Genomic DNA, 25,617 nt, shown 5'->3' with positions numbered 1-25,617 from the left:
GAAAGAGTTAGGTCTCCAAGCCCTGATGAGAAGGTGGCTCCAGCCCTCTCAGACCCATCCTTCTGCGCGGGGGGCAAACAGAGCAGCACCCCCTCCATGGCTGGGTGCACAGAGGCCCTGCCCTCGAGGACAAGGCAGACACAGAGGCAGAAAGGAGGTGGGGAGGACTTCCGAGTGGGTGCAGCAGGCAGGGAGCCGGGTGCCTCAGGGACAGCCTGGCATGTGTTTGTTGAGGGGGAGGTCTTCCCATACCTGGTATGTGTCCCACAGGCGGATGGTGCAGCGCAGGGGAAGCTCTCGCATCAGCAGGTTGTTCATCCAACGGAAGGCAAACTGTAGGTATTCCACCTCGTACCTCCTGAAGTGATTATGTACCTGCTCTAAAACAGAAAGGGTCATTGGCCCCCTGAGCACAACCTAGGGGATCGGACCCTGACTCACATAAACCAAAAAGGCAGCTTCTGTTTCCTTTTTTAATTTGTTTATATAGCTGTGTTGGATCTTCACTGCGTCATGTGGGATCTTTCGTCGTGGCGCTTAGGCTTGGTTGCTCTGTGGCATGAGGGATCTTAGTTCCCTGACCAGGGATTGAACCCATGTCCCTTGCATTCCAAGGCAGATTCTTAACCGTTGGACCACCAGGGAAGTCCCAGTTTCCATTTCTTTTCAGCTCCTCCCCCTGGGGAAGCCAAACCCGCACCTGACTGTCCGGTGTTGGATCCCACCACCTCACAGCACCGCTGCTTGGTTAGCTCAGCCCTGCACGTAGGAGAACTATTTGGACATCCCACAGCGACGTTCTGGGGGCCTTTCTTCCTTTGCAGGACTGCTCGAGCCATCAAGTGAGGGAGACATAAGGCTCACTTGGCTGCCTGACCTTGTTACACATCACAGAAGGAGACGCAATGGAAAAGAACTGTATGGGTCACCTTGGCCATCCTCCCACCGGTGAGGATTCCTCTTCAGCATCTCTGACAGATGGCAGCCAGCAGGGACTTAAACAGCCGGGGAAAGAGGTTCACCGACTCCACTCAAGGGCAGCCTCTCCCACTGATTAAGTGATTCACCAGAAAGTGCTTCACCGCATTCAACAGACACCAGCTCCCCCCGCAACTCCCACCCCATGGTGTGGGCGTGGTGTTCTGGAGCAACCCAAACACACCTGCCCCCTGTTCCATATGGCAGCCCTTCAGATACTGCTTGATAGGATTTGTTTGTTTGTTTGTTTTTTAATCACTATCCTCCTCAATTTCCTAATCTATAAATGGGGACACTTATTCAAACCTCAGTCAATCTGGGGGCGAATAAAATGAGAAAATAAAAGTGTCTACAACAGCACCCTCATGTGGAAAATATTACAGCTTTTGAGACAGTAACTATCAATAATGGTTATATCTAGGGAGCAGAATTTAAAGAAGGGGAAGGATTTTTACTTTTGGGGTTTTTTTGGAATTGTCTAAATTTTTGCAGTGAGTATTACTTCTATAATTCAAAGCACTAAGACATATACATTTAAAAATACACTATATCCTAACATACTATGCCTTTTTTTTAATCAGATATTTTTGATGGCAGAAGAGGGGGAAAAAAGGCCAGACCAGACAGTGGAAACAACTACAGCACAGGCCCTCTGGAAGCCAGCCCCTGTCAGACAGCTCAGCACTCGCCCCATCCCAGGAGCCAAGCGAGGGAGACAGGAGCGCGGGGTGTGGGCCCGGCATGGCGCTGACCGCTGGGCCAGGCAATGAGGCAGAGAGCTAAAAGCATCCCACATGCAATGCATGGGGAAACAGCAGCAAATAATCAAATAAACTCCAGGGACTGAAACCCTAAGTTGTAAAAGGGAGCTGGAGTGAGTGGAACAAATCAGGGAAGGTTTTCAAGGGAAAAGAATCTGGGAAAGGAGAAAGATATGCAATCTCCATATGAGGGATGGGGGGAGGGAGGGACGAGGAATGCGCTGGTGAAGCAGGAAAATCCATGATGGAAAACCAGTTAATGGGACTGATTAGTTGTGTCGCAACTGATAGAATTAACTGGTGCTGGACATTCCACTTAACAGAAGACCTTGCTGTTAGACCTGTGCGCGATCTGCATGAAACTTAATCTCAGCTTCTCTCCCTGGGCCTCAGGTTCCTCATTAGTCAACAGCAGGGCTTCCTGACTTGCCTTCAGTTCTAACACTCCAGGATCCCATGGTGGGGCCAAAGACTTACTGCAGGGCTCCTGTTCCTCAAAGACATTCTGCTTCAGGAAGCTACAACTCCTGCTCCCCACCCAGACGGGTCACAGGGAGCTATGGGATGTCCTGCTGGGGTATCAGGCATACCTGAGGACCCTGCATCGAGCCCAGAAATCCTGAGTCACATCACAGCGGGAAGGACACAGTCAGACTACAGACTTGATGCTAAAAGCAACAGAGAACACAGGTGGGTTCGGGGCAGAAGCGGGATGTGACCGGAACAGAGCTCTGGAAAGACGGAGGTGTGTGACAGATGTGTGCAAGAGAGACGAGGATGGAGGAGGCGAGTGCTTCTAGGAGGAAGCTGCAGAAACTCAAGCATGGCTGGACCAGAGCTGTGGCTAGGGCCATGAAGAACAAAAGGGTGAATTTGAGGAGAGATGCTGAAGGAGGATTGGCAGAACCTGGTGACCGGAAACAAAGGCGAGAAAAGAATGTGACCTAACAGCAGAGTTCTCGCCTCACCTTCCCGGTGAGATGTGGAAGGATGCCAGCATTGCCAACAGAACCGAATGAACTGGAAGGGGTCACGGCCAGGACAGGGGCTGAGGAGACACCCCCCACCCACCCCGCACCAGCATAATCACACTCTGTGTGATTCACACTTGTGTCAGAATCACACTGCTAGAGAGTTCTTCCTCTGAACCTACCATCGATCCGACTGACAAGCTCTTCCAGCGCCTTGACCTTCTTCTGGATCCCTGGTTGTGCAAAGGTGTAGTTATCCTGCAAACGACACAGAACTCAGGCCGAGCAGGGAATGTCACACCATCGGGCCACCCCTCCCCCATGGTCACTGAAACATGTTTCAAAGCAGAAGGTGTTTCTCCAGAGCTGCTGCCAGTGTTGTGGGGAACAAAGGAATCTCAGAGAACAGCAGAGTGTGGGGGAAAGGCATGTGCTTTGGAGGCAAACTGCATGGCTGGGAGCACAGCAGAATGGGGGGACAGGGCCTAATGAGAAAGGCAGAGCAACATGGGGACTCCCCTAGACTCCAGGGGACATTAGACCATTGCCTGTTTTTTTTTTTTTTTTTTTTTTTTGCTGCACAGCACAACTTTCGGGATTTAGTTCCCCAACTAGGGATCAAACCCGTGTCCTCAGGAGTGAAAACACAGAGTCCTAACCACTGGGCTGCCAGGGAAGTCGTCTAGGATCACTGCCTTTTGAAAGCTGTAAAACTAACGAATGAAGTAAAGATGGATGGACCGAAAGGGGGGGAGCCATGCTGGGGCCGGAGTTCGGAGGCTGTCTGATCCAGAAGAGCAACAAGGAACCCAAAGGGAGCCCCAAGCAGGGCATCCCGAATGGGCAGAGTCGCTCACCTGGATCCCGTCCAGCAGCTTGCTCATGCACCAAAAGCTGTCGGCTTCTATGCTTCGCAGCATGTCCTGAGACAAATTGGTCACATCAAAGTTCTCCACATCCTCTTCTGTAAAACAAAAGGTGAAGAAAGTCCAGAGGTTTTCTCTAAAAAAATGGATAGAGAAAGACAGAGTCTAGTATCTTCAACGGGGTCCTTAAGGCCCAGGGGGAGCCAGGCTCATGTGAGGCCAAGGAACAGGGGCCTGCCCACCACCGTCCCCTTGCCAGGTAGGCAGGAGTGTCCCAGGAAGGTGCTCGAGAATCTCATGACAACACTGAACAGGCCATTTCTCACACCGGGTTGGCTGGGTCCAACACATCTTTCTCTTCCACTGCATTTTTCATTTAGTTTGAGGAAAAAAAAACCAAAAAAACTTCAGGCTTCATGTTCAATGAGCTATATCCAGCCCCCTGGAGGCAGTCTGGAAAAATTCTTTCATTTCAGAAATTCAGTAAACTAACACACTCACTCTTACAGGCAGTGAGAACAACTGGGATCAGGGAACCCCGACAGGTCCTTTTAAAGACAGAATCCCCCCGTTCTGACCAGGCAGACCCAGGGCCTCAAGCCTCAGAAGTGAGGATGAGTTGTGTGAAGGAAGATGGCCCAAACCCATGAAAGCTTCCAGGATTTCATCTCAACCAAGCTGGCAGTTATCAAGCTGGGTTCTGCAAAAACCTCCATCCTATAGGATACTCAAGTAAAAAAGGTTCCATGGACAAACACAGCAGAGAAACGCTGCATTATATATCCTCATCTTGGAGACTCATAAAAGGATTCGAGAAGTTATTAGGAATTCTGCATTAAGAAAATCTCCTTCATCTGGCTTACTCAGCACTCCCCCAGTTTCTTTAGCCTTGGCAGCTCTTTTAAAGAGGCCTGCCTATGAGCGAGTCTTGGAAACCCCACACTAAGGGACAAGAGTGAGAGGTTGTCCGACTGGTCTGAGATGCAAGAAGGAAGAACACAGGAGTCTTCTAGAAGAAGGAATGTGTGATGTTCCCTTCCTGCGGGAGACAAGGTGGACAAGACAGGCCACCTCAAGCCACAGGCCCCTGGCATGCCCATCAGAGGCCACACACGGAGACGTTCGGGCCCTTGCGCTCTGTGTCAAAGGCAGCCTCTCTCCTTGGAGCCCTGTTTGAAAACAGCATGTTCACTGCAGACCCTGGTGCCGCGAGACACAGGTATATGACAGAATGTATTTAGAATCCAGACCTTTCCTTTATGAGAATTATCACTCTATCGAGACTTACAACTGGACCTTCTCAGGATGTTGTGGGACAACTCTCCGATTCTCATCCTATATAACAGTGTTTTTCTAATGGACCTCAAGGGCTGTAAAAACGCTTTTGGGGAGGGCGGGGTGCTTTGTCAGAAAAAGTATGAGCCTGGCAACAGTGTAAAAACTCCACAGTTAATACAAGTAAAGCATCGACAGCAGACCCTGGCACACGGTAGGCATGATATAGTTAATTTTAGGTGAGGTTTATTAGGAATTTGTAATGACATGGGGAAGCATGTCACAGCGTTGAGGGAGAGGAGTAAAGTACAAAGTTATTTATGGTTTATTCTCAACTACTGTACATACAATATTTATGTGTTTGTATAAGCACAGAGGAAAAACAAAATATATCACAAGGGTTTACAGTGCTTATTCCCAAGGTAGTAGGGATAAAGAATTTTTATTTTCTTTAAGCCTTACTATTCAAAATTTCTACAGTAAATATAACTTTTGGTCAAGAAAAAATGCACATGATTCTAGCAAAAAGGAGCTACCATGGACTACACCTGCCTTTTACTACCAAAAAGAGAACAAGATTTTGTAAAACACTAAGCCTGCAGAAATGAAGACTTCAGATAATATATAAAGGTCTATTTGAGAAACCACACAAAAAAATCCTTCCACGAAATACCATCTTTCTTTTTTTCTAACTTAACCATTTATGTAGTGGGTGTTTTGCCAGAGTGGGGGGTGACCAGATGTATACTATTAATTTAATCAAGTGATACTGGGCTCCAAGACCCAGCTCAGAATCTTCCTTTTTCTTTTTGCTTCATCTCGCATTTCTAAGATCCTTCTGTGTTGCTGTTCAGACCTCCAGTTCACTGACCCACACAGGCCATCACCTCTTTACCTATCTGTTCCCCATCAAGGATGGATACCCAGGGGCCCCCAACACCCACTACCACAAATAATGGCTGGAGGAACCACACGAGAACTGCTGTGGGCCAAAGGACCTAACCACAGGTACCAGCAGACCACTCTCCAGGAGCAGACTCCCAGCAGTGCACTAGGGAACCACGTGGACTCTCCCCTTTAGTGAGTGTGGCGGATCACACTAACCAGCCTGGGCAGTAGCTTCCCTTCCTCTGAAAGAAAAAAAAAAAATGAAGCCCATAAGGAAGGCTCGAGATAAAAGCTCTCCCACTATTTGTACGTGTTTCACAAATGAAGATCCCAAGCTCCACGATAATCTGAAGGGTCTTGTCCTACCTGGGCATTTCAGAACACTGCAGCAGAAATGTCACTGGAAATGGGAACCACACACAGCAGAGTAACTGGGAGAGAGCGCCAGGCTCCCTGAGTACGATGGGGAGCAGGCTGCCACATGAGCCCCAGTGACCTGCGGCCTTTTTGTCAGAACAGTCAGCGGTCAGGAGCATAGACTCTGAAGCCAGATTGTGCAGCTAAAATCCTGGCCCTGTCACAAGCTCTGTGACTCTGGGCAAATGACTTTGCTTCCTGAGCCTCAACGCCTCCTCTCTGAAGGAGGTAACATCCTACCACCAGTGGGGCACATTGTAAGGATTAAACAAGTCAATACATGAAAAGTACGAACAGTGCCTGGGATAAAATAAGCATTACACAAATGTTAAGTATTACTGTTATTAAAGCCTCTGTTATTTTAGATCTCTGCTATTTGCAGCCAAACCTAACCTAATTCCAAACGTACCTTAAAAATAAAAGACAAATTTCAAAGCTTTCCATTTCTACCTCTGGCTCTTAAGGAAGAAAATCGAAAAACATGAGGTTCAAATTGATAAGAACCTGCTCTCAGTAACTGTGCCATTCCCAACCCTAGCTGTCCTCGGGAGAAGGGGGTCAACAGAGGACGCTGAACCCTCTCTTGGGGCCTTGCGAACTGGGAGCTGTCCTTTGCCCATGTTCTGCCCTCACGCCCCACCTGCCTGTTAGCTCTTGGCTTTCACAGACAACAGGGGAGCTCACCAGCACTTCAGAGAGTGGGAGGAGGGTTTAGTTCTAGTGTTCTGCCTGCTGGGACGATAAAATTCACACATTCAGTCAAAAACTGTGAGCTAAGTGCACCAGCAAAAAGCAGCAGAGAAAGGGAGGCCCACATGCTCTCGGGAAGGGCTTCATTCAGCATCAACAGTCTGTTCAGAAGGATCATTAAACATCCCACTTGAGAAAACTCAACATATAATTGAAGCTGGAATGGGAAGCCACGCCAGCAATGCCGTCTCAGATGAGGGCAGCGTCTCTGGTTGTCATTATGGAGCATTCAGCAGCCAGGACTCGGACTGGAGGGAATGAGATTTTTAAGGGATATTTTATGGCTGTTTTAAGCGGCAAAGCATCCAAAAAGAGGAAACCCAACAGCTCTTTATAAAAATCGAATTGCCCACTCTAGGCTTGACAAGAACATGCTGTCAAGCCCAGCGTTATTACCCGATAAATGTACCTGAGTGGTGGCCCCAGTCAAGTGTTCATTTTTCTCAGAACTCCAGATCTCGGGCCTAAAACTAGCCTCACCTGTGCCTCAAACACTCCCCAACAGCTTCGGGAAGAACTGGTTTTACTAAAACTGGAAAGAGTAACTTGTCCACTCAGTGCTCGAGGCATTTCCCAGAAAGCATCTGTGATCACAGGGCAATTGCTAGATTTTGTGATCTGTTGGGTAGGAATCAACCAGCCCAACCCGCAGACACAAGGAGATTCAAGGCACCAGACTACAGACAGCCCTTCTATTTTCCAAAGCCTCTGGCTTACCTGATTCCTGTCTGTTTTTTTTAACTGGACTTATGAGAAGAGCTTACATAATATTTTCTGACCACAAAAGTAAACTGCTTGAGAAAAGGAAAAAAATAAATCTTTTCAGCCATACATCTAAAGAACCTCATAAAACAGGAATTAAATCTTTCATCCAGAAAAACACAGTTTTAAGAAGAGTTCCAAGGAATTCATCCAATCACCTGAATGTAATAATTTTAAAGGGGTTCAGTGCTATAGAAACTTGTTGGGTATTACTCATCTGGCATTTTTCAGGCAAGTATCTGTGACAAGGCCACCAGAGCCAAGTATGGACAAGGCGGAGGGACCCCTCGGTTAAACCCAGCAAAGTCAAACCACTTGACAAAGAAAGGACAGTGAGGAGAGGGAAGAGGTTTCTACAGAGCAGAAACCCACAGGAGCAGGTGGGTCTGTTTCAGGAGAACCCTGTTTCAGACTGTGAGAGGAGAAACGCTATTTCTAAGACAGAGAAGCAGCTGACGACAGAGCCCTCCCCAACACAGTGCCGGTCAATTAACCCAGAACCATCTCTGGCCATCCACTGCTCAGCATGAGGTACCTGGCTAAAACGAATTTTAAAAACCAACACACCACCAAACCGACTCTACTTTTCTGAGGTTCTTGTATTACTTCTACTTTTATTTAATGAACACTAATGGCTGCTGCTTATTTAACTTACATCCAAAGTACATTATGAGAAACGCTGGGCTGGAAGAAGCACAAGCTGGAATCAAGATTGCCGGGAGAAATATCAATAACCTCAGATATGCAGATGACACCACCCTTATGGCAGAAAGTTAAGAGAAGAGGAGAGTGAAAAAGTTGGCTTAAAGCTCAACATTCAGAAAACAAACATCATGGCATCTGGTCCCATCACTTCATGGCAAACAGATGGGGAAACAGTGGAAAGTGTCAGACTTTATTTTTTTGGGCTCCAAAATCACTGCAGATGGTGACTGCAGCCATGAAATTAAAAGACACTTATTCCTTGGAAGGAAAGTTATGACCAACCTAAATAGCATATTCAAAAGCAGAGACATTACTTTGCCAACAAAGGTCCGTCTAGTCAAGGCTATGGTTTTTCCAGTAGTCATGTATGGATGTGAGAGTTGGACTGTGAAGAAGGCTGAGTGCCGAAGAATTTATGCTTTTGAACTGTGGTGTTGGAGAAGACTCTTGAGAGTCCCTTGGACTGCAAGGAGATCCAACCAGTCCATTCTAAAGGAGATCAGCCCTGGGTGTTCTTTGGAAGGAATGATGCTAAAGCTGAAACTCCAGTACTTTGGCCACCTCATGTGAAGAGTTGACTCATTGGAAAAGACTCTGATGCTGGGAGGGATTGGGGGCAGGAGGAAAAGGGGACGACAGAGGATAAGATGGCTGGATGGCATCACCGACTCGATGGACGTGAGTTTGAGTGAACTCCGGGAGATGGTGATGGACAGGGAGGCCTGGCGTGCTGCGATTCATGGGGTCGCAAAGAGTCAGACACGACTGAGCGACTGAACTGAACTGAACTGAATTGAACGGCTGCTGGTTAAATCAGCCTCTTGATGCCTGGATTACAGGAACCCAAACTGTATGAGTATTCATGTTAGAGGGGCAAGGGAGGGGGCAGGTCCAGCACACACTTCACCTTCATCTTCTAGGACCTGCCCAAAGACCACCCACAGAGCCAGGCAGCACGTCCCCAAGACTCATATGCCACAGGCCCTGGGAAGTCCAGGGTTTGGACTCGTGGTCAGCTGCCCACAGGTTCCTCATCTAGGCTCAAACATCTTGACTATGTTGGCTACCTCAATTTCTCCTGTCATGGTGTCTCATTTATGCTTCGGTCAGATAAAAGAGACAGCAAGTGCACACGTCACCTGGCTCACCGCCAGGGAGATGGCAAGCCACAGTTTGCCCTTGGAGAGCTTACCTCTTCATGGGAGGAAATCCAGCCCTGGACATCCCACCAAACTCTCACACTGCTCTCAACTGCCCACTGAAAGTAACCCTGCTCAGCACTCTGACTGGGCGTCTCCACATATGTCTGTTGCTGGAAAGAGCCTCAAATTTCTTAGCACATACAAGGCTGTTTCGTCTATGAAGACGGGGCCAAGAGGCACCTTGAGGAAAGGGGTAAAGTGCCAGACAGGATGAGGGCTAAAAATTCAGCATCAGCCCCACTCCCCAGGTCCCTCCAAACCCAGAGCAGGAGAATGAAAGGTGGAATATTCTTTTCTAATGACTCAATTTATATAAAGTTTAGAGACAGGCAAAACTAACTGAGGTGTCAGAAGTCAGTAAAACATCCATAGTTGCCCTTGTGTGTGTGAGAAGGACTATATGCTTTTATTTTCTGTGAATAAACATCTAGAAGGATAGGCAGGGATTTCTGTCCACTTTGTTTATGGTCATATCCCCTGTGACTAGAGCAGTGCCTGGTACGCTGTAAGAATCAATAAGTAACTGCTGAATAAGTGATGATGCTCCATCTCTATCCCTTACGAAAAAGAGAGAAGAACTTTTGGCTAAATCAGCACAGTATCAAAATGCTGTGATTCACTGCCCTCCAGTGGCCAAGGCCAGCAAAGCTGTACTATTTCCTGAATATCTTAAACCACTATGAAATTTTCATTCTCTCATTCGTTCAGTGCTAAAGAATCTGCCTGCCAATGCAGGAGACACTAGAGACACGGGTTTGATCCCCGGGTTTGATCCCCAGGTTGGGAAGATCCCCTGGAGTAGGGAATGGCAACTCGCTCCAGTATTCCTCCCTGGAAAGTCCATGGACAGAGAAGCCTGGCGGGCTATAGTCCATGGGGCTGCAGACAGTCGGCACTCACTCTTCATCTAGACACATGTGGAATTTATGGACACCAAAATGAAAGCACTGGGAATGTTAAGATGTTTCAAATAGTCTCTGGCCTCAAAGAATCATAAAGACCAGTGGCAGATGGCAGGATGGAACACACAGTAGCTGGTGTCCTAGAGCCCTTCAAGGGGGAAATGCATAGTTATGGAGAGAGTGCCGCTGGGAGGTGGTGGGAGGAGGGAGGGAGGAGGTCTCAGGGCAGGCTTCCAGGAGGAAGGGGAGCCTTAAGGAATGCACATGGATTAGCCCAGGGATAAAGAAGTGGTACAGGACAAGGCTTCAGGTTAAAGACGTCAGTTTTGGATTTCTGCCTTTAAGAGGTGAGGCAGAAGCAGAGGACACAGGGCCTTGCACAGCAAGCTACAGAATGTGGACTTTTTCGTCTGTGCTGTGTGGCTTGTGGGGATCTTGGTTCCCTGACCAGGGACTGAACCCAGGCCATGGCAGTGAAAGCCTCGAGTCCTAACCACTAGGCCACCAGGGAACTCCCGGGAATCTGGACATTTTAAACTGTAGGTGATGAGATGCTAGTGAAGGGATTTAAGCAGGGGGGCTGAACAGGCATGTCTGTGTTTAAATGGTGTGAAAGATGGTTTTGAAGGGGATAAAAACCAGAGATGGGAAAACATACTTGGCCATTTCAGCAATCCAGGCCTGAGCTAGAGTAGTCATAGGAGGAATGGAGAGAGAAAGCGATTCAAGAAATAGTTAGAACATGAAACCATCAGAGCTTTGTAACTGATCAGATATGAAAGAATGAGAAAAAAGAATTATTAATACAAACAATTCTTAGCATTTTTGGGCTTCCCAGGCAGCGCTAGTGGTGAAGAACCTGCCTGCCAATGCAGGAGACATGAGAAATACGCGTTTGGTCCCTGGGTGGGGAAGATCCCCTGGAGTAGGAAATGGCAACCCACTCTAGTATTCTTGCCTGGAAAATTCCAAGGATTGAGTCTGGCAGGCTATAGTCCATGGGGTTGCAAAGAGTCGGACACGACTGACTATGCACGCACACACGTAGCATTTCTGACTTAAGAGACAGGAAATGTTGGTGACTGAGAGAAAAGGGTGGCTGGGCATAGGGAGAAGAGGAATTAGTCAAACGCTGAGTTTGAGGAGCCAAAGGATAGCAAAGATGTTGTTGTCCATAAATAGCTACTACCACTTCCTCCTCAATGAAAGGACCCTTAAGGGTACTGGTCACCTGGGATAGACTGTTTTCCAGGCTCACCTGCCGATGGGAAACGCCGTTAAGTTTAAATTCAGATGAGAGATTCAAAACCAAGTGTTATGTACTTGGGAAGTGCCTTCCAATGGAAAGAGTATGTCTTTCTTCCTTTCCCTCTCCATACTGGCTAGAATATAGATGTGATGGCTAGAGAACAAGCAGCTATCTTGGATCATGAGTAGGAAAACACACACTGAGAATGGCAGGACAACAGAGAGAGGCTGAATCCCTAATATCATGGAGCCTTGGACTGCTCACCTCCTGACTTTTAATGTGGGAGAAATAAACTTTTCTCTCTTGCTTACAGTACTGGTACTTGGGGCTCCCTGTCAAAGTAGCCAAGCTAATCCAAATCGGTCATTTATGCCATGTCATTGTTGTTCAGTCACTAAGTCATGTCTGACTCTTTGTGACCCCATGAACTATATGGCACATCAGGCTTCCCTATTTCCCAGAGTTTGCTCAAACTCATGTCCATTGAGTGATGCCATCCAACTTTCTCATCTTCTGCCGCCCCCTTCTCTGGCCCTCAACCTTTCCCAGCATCAGGGTCTTTTCCAATGAGATGGTTCTTCACATCAGGTGGCCAAAGTACTGGAGCTTCAGCTTCAGCATCAGTCCTTCCAATGCATATTCAGGACTGAGTTTCTTTAGGATGGACTGGTTGGATCTCCTTGCAGTCCACGGGACTCTCAAGAGTCTCCTCCAACACCACAGTTCGGCCTTCTTTATGGTCCAATACTTAACATCTGTCCATAACTCCTAGATTAACTACAGCTTTGAGTTCTGTGGGCAAAGTGATGTCTCTAACTTTTTAATACGCTATCCAGGTTTGTCATGGCTTTTCTTCCAAGGAGCAAGGATCTTTCAATTTTGTGGCTGCAGTCACCATCCACAGTGATTGTGGAGCCCAAGAAAAATAAAATCTGTTACTTTTTCCACTTTATCTCCATCTATTTGTCATGAAGTGATGGGACTGGATGCCATGATCCTAGTTTTTTGAATGTTGAATTTTAAACCAGTTTTTTTCACTCTCCTATTCCGCCCTCATCAAGAGGCTCTTTAGTTCCTCTTTGCTTTCTGCCATTAGGGTGGTATCATCTGCACATCTGAGGTTATTGATATTTCTCCCAGTAATCTTGATTCCAGCTGTGAGTCTTCCAGCCCAGCATTTTGCATGATATATTCTGCATAGAAGTTAAATAAGCAGGGTGATAATATATAGCCTAGTTGTACTCCTTTCCCAATTTTGAACCAGTCTGCCGATCCACGTCTGGTTCTAACTGCTGCTTCTTGACCTGAATACAAGTTTCTCAGGAGACAGGTAAGGTGGTCTGGTATTTCCAGCTCTTTAAGAATTTTCCACAGTTTGTTGTGATCCACATAGTCACAGGGTTTAGTATAGTCAATGAAGCAGATGTTTATTTGGAATCCCCTTGCTTTTTCTATGTTCCAATAGACGCTGGCAATTTGATCTCTGGTTCCTCTGCGTTTTCTAAATCCAGCTTGTACATCTGAAGTCCTCAGTTCACGTACTGTTGAAGACTAGCTTGAAGGGTTTTGAGCGTTACCTGTGACATATCTGAGCATAAATGTCATGCAGGGAACATGCGTCAGAGATTTTAAGACTTCCCTTCTGGGACTTCAATTGCTACTGTGCTTCTTAGTAAAACCTGAAATGAAAATCCTGCTATACTACCTCATGCAGAGGAGAAGGGGGAGAGTTATTCGTTACTGTTTCATTTTGCAATGAAAGAAATCACCAGGCATTGCTCTTCTTTTGAAAATAGGACATGTCATGGATCCCTCTCTTCCAGACAACTCCTCATTCAGAACACAGTTGCTGTTATGCAGCTTATTTTGGTGATGACTATATTATCAATTACATTATATTCTGAATTAGATCAATACTGCCATCTAAGTCCGAAAGGATTTGAGAGAGTCCGGAGGTATTTCACTGTCTCAGGGGTCACAGTCCAGAGACTGTGATTCCCCGAGGGTGAGCCTCCAGCACTATCACCGCTGGGCCCAGACACAGCCGGCTTATCCACAGAGGACCCACTTCAATGTGAGCTGCGGGTTTCGGCAAAAAAAAAAAAAATCGGGAACTGAGGGGGAGTGGGCGCTAAGTTAGGTACAGAAAAATTCTCTCAACAGAGGGCAGTCACCGGATCTCCCCATTTTCAGCTATTTTACAACAAACATGATATGAAGCATGAAGCAAGCTCAGGTGCTACTTTATAAAAGTAATGGAGAATAGGGACTTCCCTTGTGGTCCAGTGGTTAAAAATCTGCCTTTCAACGCAGGGGATGAGCATGATCCCTGGTCAGGGAGCTAAGATTTCACGCGTTGCGGGCAACTAAGCCCGTGCGCCTCAGCTATGGAGCCTGTGTGCTCTAGAGCCTGATGCGGCAAAAAATAAATAAATACATATTTTCAAAAATGTTTTTTAAAAGTAATAGAGAACAGATAGCAGAGGAGATAGGAGCCAGGCCAAACAAGGTCCTGTGGGTCCCACAGCTCTACTAGGGGACATCCTCCGTGCTACAGCTCAGGGAGATGAGGCGGTGGGCGAGGCTGCCTGGGGACACCTGCCTGGGATGACAAGGCCACTGGCCTGGCCTGTTCCCCGGGTGAAGGATCCCAGAGGCCTCCCGTAGTAGAGACAGTCATAACAAAACTCTTTTCACAGCAGCTGCCTTCCTAGGATACGGCACTATTAGAGAAAGGGAGCAAAGCAGCATTGTTACTCAGACAAGAGAACTGTTCTTGGAGGCCACAAACAATGTTGAGTCTGTGTTCAGGAAAGGCCTTGAGGCTGGAGAGAAGTCTGTATGCCTTGTTTCTTTGAAGCTTAATTTATATCCAGCAACTGATGAACCAATAAATAAAATGTGGTATGTTCATACAATGGAATACTTATTTGACCATAAAAAGGAGCGAAGCACTGACACAGGCTACAACCTGGATGAATCTCAAGAGCAAGCTAAATAAGAGAAACTAGACACAAAAGATACACATATCAGAGGATTCCATTTTTATGAAATGTCCAGAAAAGGCAAATAATAGAGACAGAAAGCAAGAGCAGGTAGGAATAGAGGGGGTGGGGGGGCTTGGTACTGATGGATATAGGGTACAGAGTTTCTTTTGGGGTTGATGAAAATGTTCTAAAATTGACTGTGGTGATGGTTATAAACTCTATAAATATACTAAAAATTACTGAATTGTACATGTTAAATGGGTGAATTATATATGAATGACATCTCAGTAAGCTGCTATCAAAGAAACCCCACAAAACTAATTTGTAAAATTACTGCACCTCCAATAAAAATTCTTCTTACTTCCTGAAGTAGGTAGGTTCCCTATTTCCTGAACCTGGCAAGTTTATCCGGAAGAAGAGTCAAGACAATTTTTTAAAAAGGATGATGAAAGAGACCAGCCCTGAAATAATAATAAAACACCCTCTAAAGCTCAAATATCCAAGTTGTGTGGTACATGCATAGTACGTGTGTGTGTGTGTGCGCACGCGCGCGCACTCATTCGTGTCTGACTCTTTGTGACCCCATGGACTGCAGCCTGTCAGCTGTCCATGGAATTTTTCAGGCAAGAATATCGGAGTGGGTTGCAATTTCCTACTCCAGGGGGTCTTCCTGACTCAGGGATTGAACCTGAATCTTTCGAGTCTCCTGCTTTGGCAGGCAGATTCTTTACCACTGAGCCACCTGGGAAGATGCATAGAAATGGAGATAAATGGAATAGAAATAAGCAAAACCATGTAAATAAAGGAATTTATACTATATTATGAAGAGAGATTTCACACCAGTGAAGAAAGTATGTACTACATATAAACAGTGATAAATAATGAAGTATCCAGTTGGAATAATAACTTTAAATATCAACCCCACTGTAAAAGAAAATAAATTTTACGAATAGAATTTAAAAATCTAAATGTAAAATCAGAGCCACAAGTGTACTAAAAGAAAACATGGAAGAGCATCTTTGTAACATTGAGGTGGGGAAGGTAAAACTTCCTAAGCAATATACGAAATCTAGAAACCACAGAGGAGGAGGTATTTCCTTTGTGTCCTGCTTTGCAATGACCTACTTCTTTGTGAGCCCCTCAAGTCCCCACTAGATGGGATGCTCCACAAGGGGGAGCACACCTGTTACCTTACTCACTCTATCCTCTGGCATAGAGTAGGAGCTCAATAAACACCTGAATGGACACCTAAATCTGAATGGGCAGATTTGACTACATAAAAACTAGGAAAAAAAAAGAAATTAGGAAGAGCTATATAAGGAGACATAATAAAAGCTGAAAAGATAGATGATGGTCTGGGAGAGAAAAAAATACTAGGTTGAACCATAAAGAATTCCCATGGAGTGGGTGTGTCAAAAAAGGTTGAATACTAGCAACACACAGCAGATGAAAAATGAGTATATCTAATCCACATAAAGCTCTTAAAAAACGAGACCAACAGAAAAACAGAAGAAAAAAAAAAGTGTAAATATCTGAACAAGCAGATGACAAACAAACGCTAATACACAAAAGAAAAGATAAACCACCTCGCTGATGAGTAAGTGGCAATAAAACTGAAACACAAACCGCGGTTTGTCTGCCAGACTGGTGAAACACAATTAGACTTGCTAACAAGGATGTGAAGAAAAGCGCACCTAAGCATCAGTGGCTGGAGCACAAGATGCCATAAGCCTCTCTGCAGTGTAAGGCAGTAGTATCTATTTGGCCTGCTTTTAGGACTAGCAGTTTCACTTCTATGGATGCTCTTTCAGAAAATCATGTATTTCAAGACAAAGGATAAGAAAATATGCATAAGGATATTCATTAAAATGTTATCTATAATGGCTAAAAATTATAGATCACTTAAATGCCCTACTATAAAAGAACTGTTCACTACACTATAGTAAAGCTAAATGAAAATAGATGGAATTGCTGAAAATGACGACACAGACCTGTATGTCTGAACCTGGAAAGCTGGCCAGATACTTGTGAGTGAAAGCAAGAAAGACTGAGAAGAGTATGGATAGTCCGATTCTATTTTTCTGGGCAAAACAAAGAAAAATAACACATGGAGGTCTGTTCTCACACAGGAAAAGGGTTGGAAAAATACACATCAAAGGGTGTTATCTCTTGTGGTGGAGGGTAGGGGTGAGGTAACAACACTTCTTTATTGTTTTGATCTTGTTTTTTAAACAAGCAAGTACTTCTACTGTAATCTGTTGCTTATTTTGGTTTTTTGTTTGAGGCAAGGAGTAACAAGAAATCTGCTTTGCAGCAGAGAATGGAGAAGATCCATCTAGACTGCAACGCCACCAAGTCATATAAAGAGCACAAGTGAAAGTGAAAGCCGCTCAGTCGTGTCTGACTCTGCGACCCATGGACGATGGAGCCCATGGGGGTCTCCAGGCCAGGATACTGGAGTGGGTCACCTTTCCCTTCTCCAGATCTTCCCAACCCAGGGATGGAACCCACGTCTCCAGGAATGCAGGTGGATTCTTTACCGCTGGGCCTCCAGGGAACCCCAAGAGCACAAGCATTCAGGTCAAAAGATGGAGGTTTGAGTTCGGGAAGCTCATTAAATCTCTGTCTTCGATTTCTCACTTGTAAAATGGGTTTATATATCTACTTTAAAGAGATACTGGGGGTTACTAAAGGAAATAAGGTCAAAGTACTTTGCAAATGGTCAAGTGTTTTAAAAATTATGGTAATATTACTGGTTGGCATGGCAAAGTCCCAGTTTGAAAACTGGGAAAATAAGAAAGATGGATGGGAATTGATAGATTGAGACTTAAGAGACATATCAACAAACCAGTAGAATGTGTGGACCTGATCTGAACCTTGATTCAAACAAAATGTTAAATATATTTATGGGAATCTAGAAAATTTGAATACTGCTGTATATCAGACTATATTAAGGAACTATTATAACTTCTTAGACATAATAATTACATTGTGGCTGTGAGTTTCTTTAATCATGATCTTCAACTGACACATATGGAAATATTTATGGATGAAATTATACATTGCTTTACATTGAGATCTGCTTACTCACAAAGATAAGCGAGTAAAGAATTGACAGAGGTGTGAAGTTGGGTGGCAAGTGCATGAGGATTTATGGTATTATTTTTTTCTACTTTTACATATGTTTAGAAATGTAACATAATTAAAACTTTCATAAAACATGAATGGGCCTAGCTAGGAAATGCTTTCCTAGCTCTGGGAGGAGGTACCAAAGACCCATCTGAAGGCTGCTGCAGAGGTGAGGCTGACTGCAGCCTTACTCAGAAAGGCCTCCTTGCTGAGGAGGGACAGAGAAGCCCACACTGTGCTGTGTAAATGCTGTGGGCGAGCAATGGTCAGCAGGTGGGGCTGACAAAGCAAACACCCAGATCAGAATGCAGTCATATCGATCAGAGAAAGGCGCAGTGCACGGTGGGGCTGACGGTGTTAGGGTAGTAACGGGATGGATGCCTACAGAAGGTGGAGGAGAATCGGGGACAAAAAGAACAAATGACAGCTCACAAGATAATTAACACCCAACTAGAACCGCAGCTGCTGAGGATTTCCTAAACTGGCATAATAACTGGCTGCATGCCAGCACTTAGATCTCAAATGTAGATTAATGAATGGATTAATAATATCTTCCTGGGCTCAACCTTGGGCTCCCCTGCTGGTTCAGTGGTAAGGACTCCATCCGCCAATGCAGGAGACTTGGGTTCAACTGCTGGGTCAGGAAGATTCCCTGGAGAAGGAAATGGCAACCCACTCCAGTAGAAAATCCCATGGACAGAAGAGACTGGTGAGCTACAATCCATGGGGTCACAAAGGAGTCCGGACACGACTTAGCAACTAAACAACGACGACAAGGCTCATCCTTTAATACCATTTCAGAAAAGAACTCCTGCAAGAATCAAATCCCAAAGCATCAGCTGCACTGCTCTTTGTAATTAAGTTAAACACACAGAATGAAGGCACTTGCAAAAACTGATCAATTGATAAGGGGGGAAAATAAAAGTTCTCCAGCAAAAGCTTTATTTATATGCTTTTGCTTAAGGTCACTTAACAGTGTGGACAAGAGTGTGACTTTCCACCCTTACTCCCAGTTCTGCCCTGGTTGCTGTCACTTAAGGGAAACAAGGAATGACATTATTTGGTTGCCTTCTTTTTCGAGTCATAAAAACAAAACAAAAAAAAAGCTGCCTCATGAAAGACCAAAACACCATCCCTTTGGTCCCACCGGAAAACCTGCAAGGGAAGGATCAAGTGAGACATCTCTCATGCCCCCCACTCCAAGGGGCTCCACGCCAGCCCCTTCTCATGACTGACCTACCCTCTGCGATGGCATCATCTCATTACCTACCACCCCCAGGGCCTGAAGAGAAGGGTTCTAGTCCCAGCCCTGCCACTAATGAGGCAAGAAAAGGGGCAGAGGAGACGGATAGTTTCCTAACATCCTTTCCCACGTTCTGATTCCCACATGAACTTCTCTTTGACTGACTAAGAGAACAAAAACATCAGGCCATATGACAGATGGGTTTTCCTGTGACTCTTGAAGCACAAGTGTTAGGGAAATTAAACAGTCCTGTTTGGCTTCAGAAACAAAGCAGAGCAGGCCTCTGACCTTGCGTCTATCCTGCCTGGACACAGCCCTGACTGCTTGCTGTGAGTGCAAGCCTGGCAGCACCAGAGATAAGATAGGGGCTGAATTTTGAGACTGTTGAGCCCATGGGAGGGGTCTGGCCAACCAAGCCCCAGGCTTAATGACATTCCAAGTTTTACATGACAAAACAAACAGCATTAAAATGAAATAAGAGCTGCAATTTGTTCACAGATTGATGATATCAGTTTGCATCCTGGGATTATAAGCGGAACCCCGAACTGCAATTTTTGAAGTCTCACCGTGGAGGGGATATGCTGCCTGGACCTTTGCCAAATTGGGACTCCAGATGTGCTGTGACACAGGATTTCCAGGGCTGTTTGAGTTTATGGATGTTGGTCAAAACTCAATTTGATGATGTATCCTCTGCTGTTTCTATTTCTCTTTTCTTTTAATGTTAGAATATTGAAAGTAAGTGACATAATTCTCTAATAAATATTGAGAGTGAAAGGCATTCAGTCATGTCCGACTCTTTGCAACCTCATGGACTATACAGTTCATGGAATTCTCCAGGCCAGAATACTGGAGTGGGTAACCGTTCCCTTCTCCAGGGGATCTTCCCAACCCAGGGATTGAACCCAGGCCTCCCTCATTGCAGGCAGATTCTTTACCAGCTGAAACACCAGGGAAGCCCAAGAATACTGGTGTAGGTAGCCTAACCCTTCTCCAGGGGATCTTCCCGCCCCAGGAATCAAACCAGGGTCTCCTGCATTGCAGGCGGAATCTTTACCAGCTGAGCTACCAGGGAAGCCTAATAAATACTGATATTGTTTATTTGAATATAACGAGTGGCTTCTTTTGTTAACAAATCCTTTGAACCTGAGACAAAATAGAAAACTTTCTTCAAAACAACAAGAGATGAAGGGAATCTTAATCCAACAGGAGAAGCAGAGAATCCTCAATGCCTTTTGAGACTGCCTGATTCAGGCATGGCCAGAGTAGTGTGGCTGGCACTGTAAGAAAACCTAACTGCCAGGGACTTCCATGATGGTCCAGCGGTTAAGAATCTACCTGCCACTGGAGGGGACATGCATTTGATTCCTGGTCCTGGAAGATTCCACGTGCCATGGGGCAACTCAGCCCATGAGCCACAACTGCTGAGCCTGCGCTCTAGAGCCCACGAGCCGCATGCTGAGTCCACACGCCACAACTACTGAAGCTCCTCGTGCTCGAGAGCCCGTGCTCTGCAACAACACAAGCTTCTGAAGTGAGAAGCCTGTGCAGCGCAACTGGACAGTAGCCCCACTTGCTGCAATGAGAGAAAGCGCACAAGCAGCAATGCAGGCCCAGTGCAGCCATAAATTAATGAACTTTTTAAAAAGAACCATCTTCCTTATAAAAAAAAAAAGTGACAAGAACCCAGTGAGGTAAGGGGTGAAGAAAGAAGTGGGAGAAACCAAGGTCCTGGAGCTCTCCTTGGCCCATTTCATCACCTCCCACGTGAGCTGGAACCTGGCACCACCCTGCCTCCTCTGCAGGCCCGTACCCTGTTCTAAGATACGGCATGAGAACTAAAACATGGAAGCCTGATGTATAATCTGAAATTCCAGCTTTCACAGATGAGGGCCTGTGTTACAGCCAAGTTCAAAATAATCCTAAAAGAACCTCAGATAAAACATCAAACCATCTGTTTATGGTAGAACATAAATATGTCAACTTGGCCGTTCTTGTGGCAAAGCAGGTCTTTTAGGTGAGATCTGTGACCATCTCGAGGGATAAATTCCAGGCTGCTGTTGCTGTTAAAACAGGTTCAGCTGTGTATTCTAAAGCCACTATCTCTTTTTTTAGCAAGATGTGCCCACTGGCTGCACTCTTGGGAAAAACAAATAGACCACAGATAAAAAAAGAGCAATAGCTTGCTCAACTTGGTACTCATGCTTCTTACCCACATATTCTGAGAGGAAGACGACAAAGAACGGAGTGACCAGGTCATTAATTCCCTGGACATACCCACTGGCAGGGTGTCGGATGGCCCAAATAAATAGAATTCTTTCGAAGATCTAGGAAAATGAGAAAGAAAGATGTCAGGACATTAAATCATGAGGATACTCTCCCTCCCTCCGTTTACCGCCCTCACAATTTAACTCAGCACTGCCGCAGAATTTGCAGGAAAAATTTAAAAATTACTGTGGGACAAAGGAAGTCTGTAAATACAGAAAGTTTTGAAGATACAAATTGCTTTTAACAGGGTTTGGTAAAGAATCCATCCACCAATGCAGGAAATGCAGGTTCGATCCCTGGGTTGGGAAGATCCCCTGGAGAAGGGAATGGCAACCCACTCCAGTATTCTTGCCTGGGAAATCCCATGGGCAGAGGAGCCTGTGAGGCTATAGTCTATGGGGTTGCTAAAGAGTCGGATATGACTTAGCACAGCAACTAAAAAACAACAACAACAACAGGTACTTCTTGCCCTTTACTTCTCTTTCTAGTATCTAGTCATCGTGATATGACTTTGGGAAACAGAAAGGAGAGTGACATGGGTGGCTTAGGGAAAGGGTTGCTATGGATGTCATTAATTCAGGCCACCGTGCTCATTTGTAGATGCTGTTTCTCTATTTCCAGGAGCAAGATATCGGAATATCTAAGTTCTGATACATTTTCCAAATCTCTTTTGCTCATTACAGTACATAGAGAGGAAATCTCTTCTCTACCACACTCTTCTTTCTCCCTGCTGAGACGGAAAGAAATCTAGATCTGGATTTACTTCTAACCCAGCCTGACTAGGAACCAGTGACAGACAATAATACATGCAGGAAGTTGTCTCACATATCAGGATGCAACCCGGACGTTCGCTGGGGATAGGAAGTCAAATGAACCAAATCCTACAGCTGGGAAAGCCTCTGTGGTTAAGTATATTAGCCACAAGAAGCCAGAGGCTTAGTCTGGAGAGAAAGAAAAGACCCTTAGGATCCCTTTACAGAGTCCCGACCGTTCCTTTCTCTTACCCTCCTGTCCGCTTTCACTAGACGCTCAGGGCTTCCTGTCTCCTCTCAGCCTGCTGGCACCCATCCTGGCTTCAGCCTGCTGACCACAGCTCCTGGGCCCAACACATCCCTCAGACTGGCTCTAACTGGACTGTCTCCTGTCTCTGGAGCACACCAGAGGGATGACAGAGGTGACAATCACCACGTGCAGGGGGGACAGGAAATGCGGGGGCCTCCACCACACCTGTACTCTGCGGAGCCCCATCAGTCAGCTCTACAGGCAGACTAAAGAGGCCTCCCGGAGGTCAGGCGCAAGGGAGCAAAAACATCCCAAGGAGAAAAGTGAAAAAGAGATGGTTGTATGGTTTTGGAGTTGGTTAGCTAGTGTAGGAGAAACGTGGAGAATCTAGCGACACAACAAAGGATGTTTCCCAGCCCAAATCCCGTGCTGAGTCTGCCTTCTAGCTGGCCAAGCTAGCCGACAAAGACTCCCATCGTCAACACTCCTGTCCTAGCAGGCAGTGTGAGCATGGCCCTGTCTGGAAGGAGCTGGCCTCTCTGCCTCCCCTAGAGGGGCCTGCTTGCTCCCTGGGGCTGAGGGGAAGGGCGTGGCATCCTCATCTGAGTCAGGCCCAACATTCCAGTGGGGCCCCTCTGACATTCTTTCCTCTGCTGCTAAATGCCCTCCTCCCTCCCTTGAAACTAGGGCTCAAGCTAGACCCACCATGTTCAGGAAGCTCTCAAGAGTTCCCTGCCCACTGTCTCCTCACACCTCCAGTGGCCTGTGTCTGACTGGATGTCTCTATCAGAAGCTCCTCCAGGTCAGCCCTTCTGAAGGACTTATCAGCGCTTCTATTTCAAACTATCAGTTCCTCGTAAATACACACATCCCTGGTGAGTAAGGGCAGGGAAGCTAGCCATTCAGAAGCAGGAGACCTGCAGTAATCCCTCTCTAGTAAGGATGGGACAAGCAGACATACTCACGCCATGCAAGTGGAAATGCTAAAGAGATGGAAATGGAAGAGCACCACGCCTGATGACTTGCGGAGACCATGGAGTCTTCACTACAGAAAAAGTCTGGGACAAGCCTCTCTACCTCTGAGATGCCTCTGCTACTAGTGTGGGTAATTCTCACTCTTCTCAAGTATCTTTCAGGTTTGTAAAGCAAGTCTCTCAATATTCAGTGTTACTTAATTCTCTGCTCCCTGGCTGGCAATTTATTCTGTTTATGATGACTGTAATCTCCTAGATGGAAAGGTGATTCAAGGAAAACTGGAAAGATCGCAGTTTGAGTTTCTTTCTCTGTATGCCGGTTCCACTGCCTGGAGAATTCTTTTAAACAAAGTACTTTGCCCTATCTCCGAATTTAAAGGAAGCAGGCACAGGTGAAAGATCTGAACATCTTCAAGTTAAAATGAGGAATAAGTAGGGCTGAGCCAAGGGAAACTGAAAGGGAGACACAAAGATACCCTGAGTGGGTTTCTACCTTCCTTTGAGCTGATTCTTACAGGCAAAACAATGGCATGACCCTCAAAACCTTCTTTACGCTACTGCTAAGGTATGAGGGATCCCGTCATTAGACACATCTACATTTAAACAGAATTGTGAATATAAAGTCAAAAAGAAATTATTTTGAGCATTTAAAATCACATTCTTTACTATGAGGATGAGTGAAAACGTAATTCGAAAAGCACTTCCACCCAGAGTCCCAGCTACTATTAAGTTGTAAAGGAAATCCCTAATCTCGAGGAGTTTATACTTCTTGCTTGGTCAAAACGTAACAGCCCCACTGAAACCTTTCAAGTGCTTCGCTAACTGCTAAACTGTTAGGTCTCAATGTATCACTACTAATTTGACTTCTGGGTATGTATCTGAAAAGAACTTAAAATAGGGACTCAGATACTTGCACACCCGCATTCACAGCAGCACTGCTCACAATACCCAGAAGGTAGAAGCAACCCCAGTGGCCGCTGACAAACAGCAGACCAACAGTGTCTCACATACATATAATAGAACAGAAGTTAGTTTTCAAAAGGAAGGAAATTATGACAACATCAACGAACCTCGAAGGTATTATGCTAAGTGAAATAAGCCAGTCACAAAGGGACAATTACTGTGTGATGCCATTTATCTGACATACCTAGAATAGTCAGAAAAACATCTATTTCTGCTTTATTGACTATGCCAAAACCTTTGACTGTGTGGATCACAATAAACTGTGGAAAATTCTGAAAGAGATGGGAATACCAGACCACCTGACCTGCCTCTTGAGAAAACTGTATGCAGCTCAGGAAGCAAGAGTTAGAACTAGCCATGGAACAACAGACTGGTTCCAAATAGGAAAAGGAATACGTCAAGGCTATATATTGTCACCCTGCTTATTTAACTTCTATGCAGAGTACATCATGAGAAACACTGGGCTGGAAGAAGCACAAGCTGGAATCAAGATTGCCCGGAGACATATCAATAACCTCAGATATGCAGATGACACCACCCTTATGGCAGAAAGTGAAGAGGAACTAAAAAGCCTCTTGATGAAAGTGAAAGAGGAGAGTGGAAAAAGTTGGCTTAAAGCTCAACATTCAGAAAACGAAGATCATGGCATCTGGTCCCATCACTTCATGGGAAACAGATGGGGAAACAGTGGAAACACTGTCAGACTTTATTTTTGGGGGCTACAAAATCACTGCAGATGGTGACTGCAGCCATGAAATTAAAAGACGCTTACTCCTTGGAAGAAAAGTTATGACCAACCTAGATAGCATATTCAAAAGCAGAGACATTACTTTGCCAACAAAGGTCCATCTAGTCAAGGCTATGGTTTTTCCAGTGGTCATGTATGGATGTGAGAGTTGGACTGTGAAGAAAGCTGAGTGCCGAAGAATTGATGCTTTTGAAGTGTGGTGTTGGAGAAGACTCTTGAGAGTCCCTTGGACTGCAAGGAAATCCAACCAGTCCATCCTAAAGGAGATCAGTCCTGGGTGTTCTTTGGAAGGAATGATGCTAAAGCTGAAACTCCAGTACTTTGGCCACCTCATGCGAAGAGCTGACTCATTGGAAAAGACTCTGATGCTGGGAGGGATTGGGGGCAGGAGGAAAAGGGGATGACAGAGGATGAGATGGCTGGATGGCATCACCGACTCGATGGACATGAGTTTGAGTGAACTCTGGGAGATGGTGATGGACAGGGAGGCCTGGCATGCTGCGATTCATGGGGTCACAGAGTTGGACACGACTGAGCAACTGAAGTGAACTGAACTGAGAATATTCAAACTCATAGACAT

The 25,617-nt window shown here is 45.7% G+C and overlaps 1 protein-coding gene across 10 annotated transcripts in view; it reads right to left on the bottom strand.

Annotated features, from left to right (window-relative positions):
* Positions 1-25,617, bottom strand: part of TBC1D22B (TBC1 domain family member 22B) — a 74,041-nt gene that overhangs the window by 14,773 nt on the left and 33,651 nt on the right. For 6 of the 10 annotated variants that reach the window (XM_086371487.1, XM_086371481.1, XM_086371484.1 and 3 more), the window contains 4 exons: positions 21,295-21,409; positions 3,568-3,674; positions 2,893-2,968; positions 253-380 (listed from right to left, as the gene is read on the bottom strand). In XM_086371487.1, coding sequence (XP_086227613.1) covers positions 253-380; positions 2,893-2,968; positions 3,568-3,674; positions 21,295-21,409 — 426 coding nt within the window. Of the gene's footprint in view, positions 1-252; positions 381-2,892; positions 2,969-3,567; positions 3,675-5,075; positions 5,982-19,082; positions 19,084-19,651; positions 19,726-21,294; positions 21,410-25,617 lie in introns of those variants that run through there. The other 4 variants (XM_086371489.1, XR_015153139.1, XM_086371486.1 and 1 more) reach the window with 4 other exon arrangements.

This window comes from Bos grunniens, chromosome 23 (genome assembly GCF_055505025.1).
Source record: "Bos grunniens cultivar Pamir isolate PY7600 chromosome 23, Bosgru_T2T1.0, whole genome shotgun sequence".
NCBI lineage: Eukaryota > Metazoa > Chordata > Mammalia > Artiodactyla > Bovidae > Bos > Bos grunniens.
This window is presented reverse-complemented; position numbering and strand designations above follow the sequence as displayed.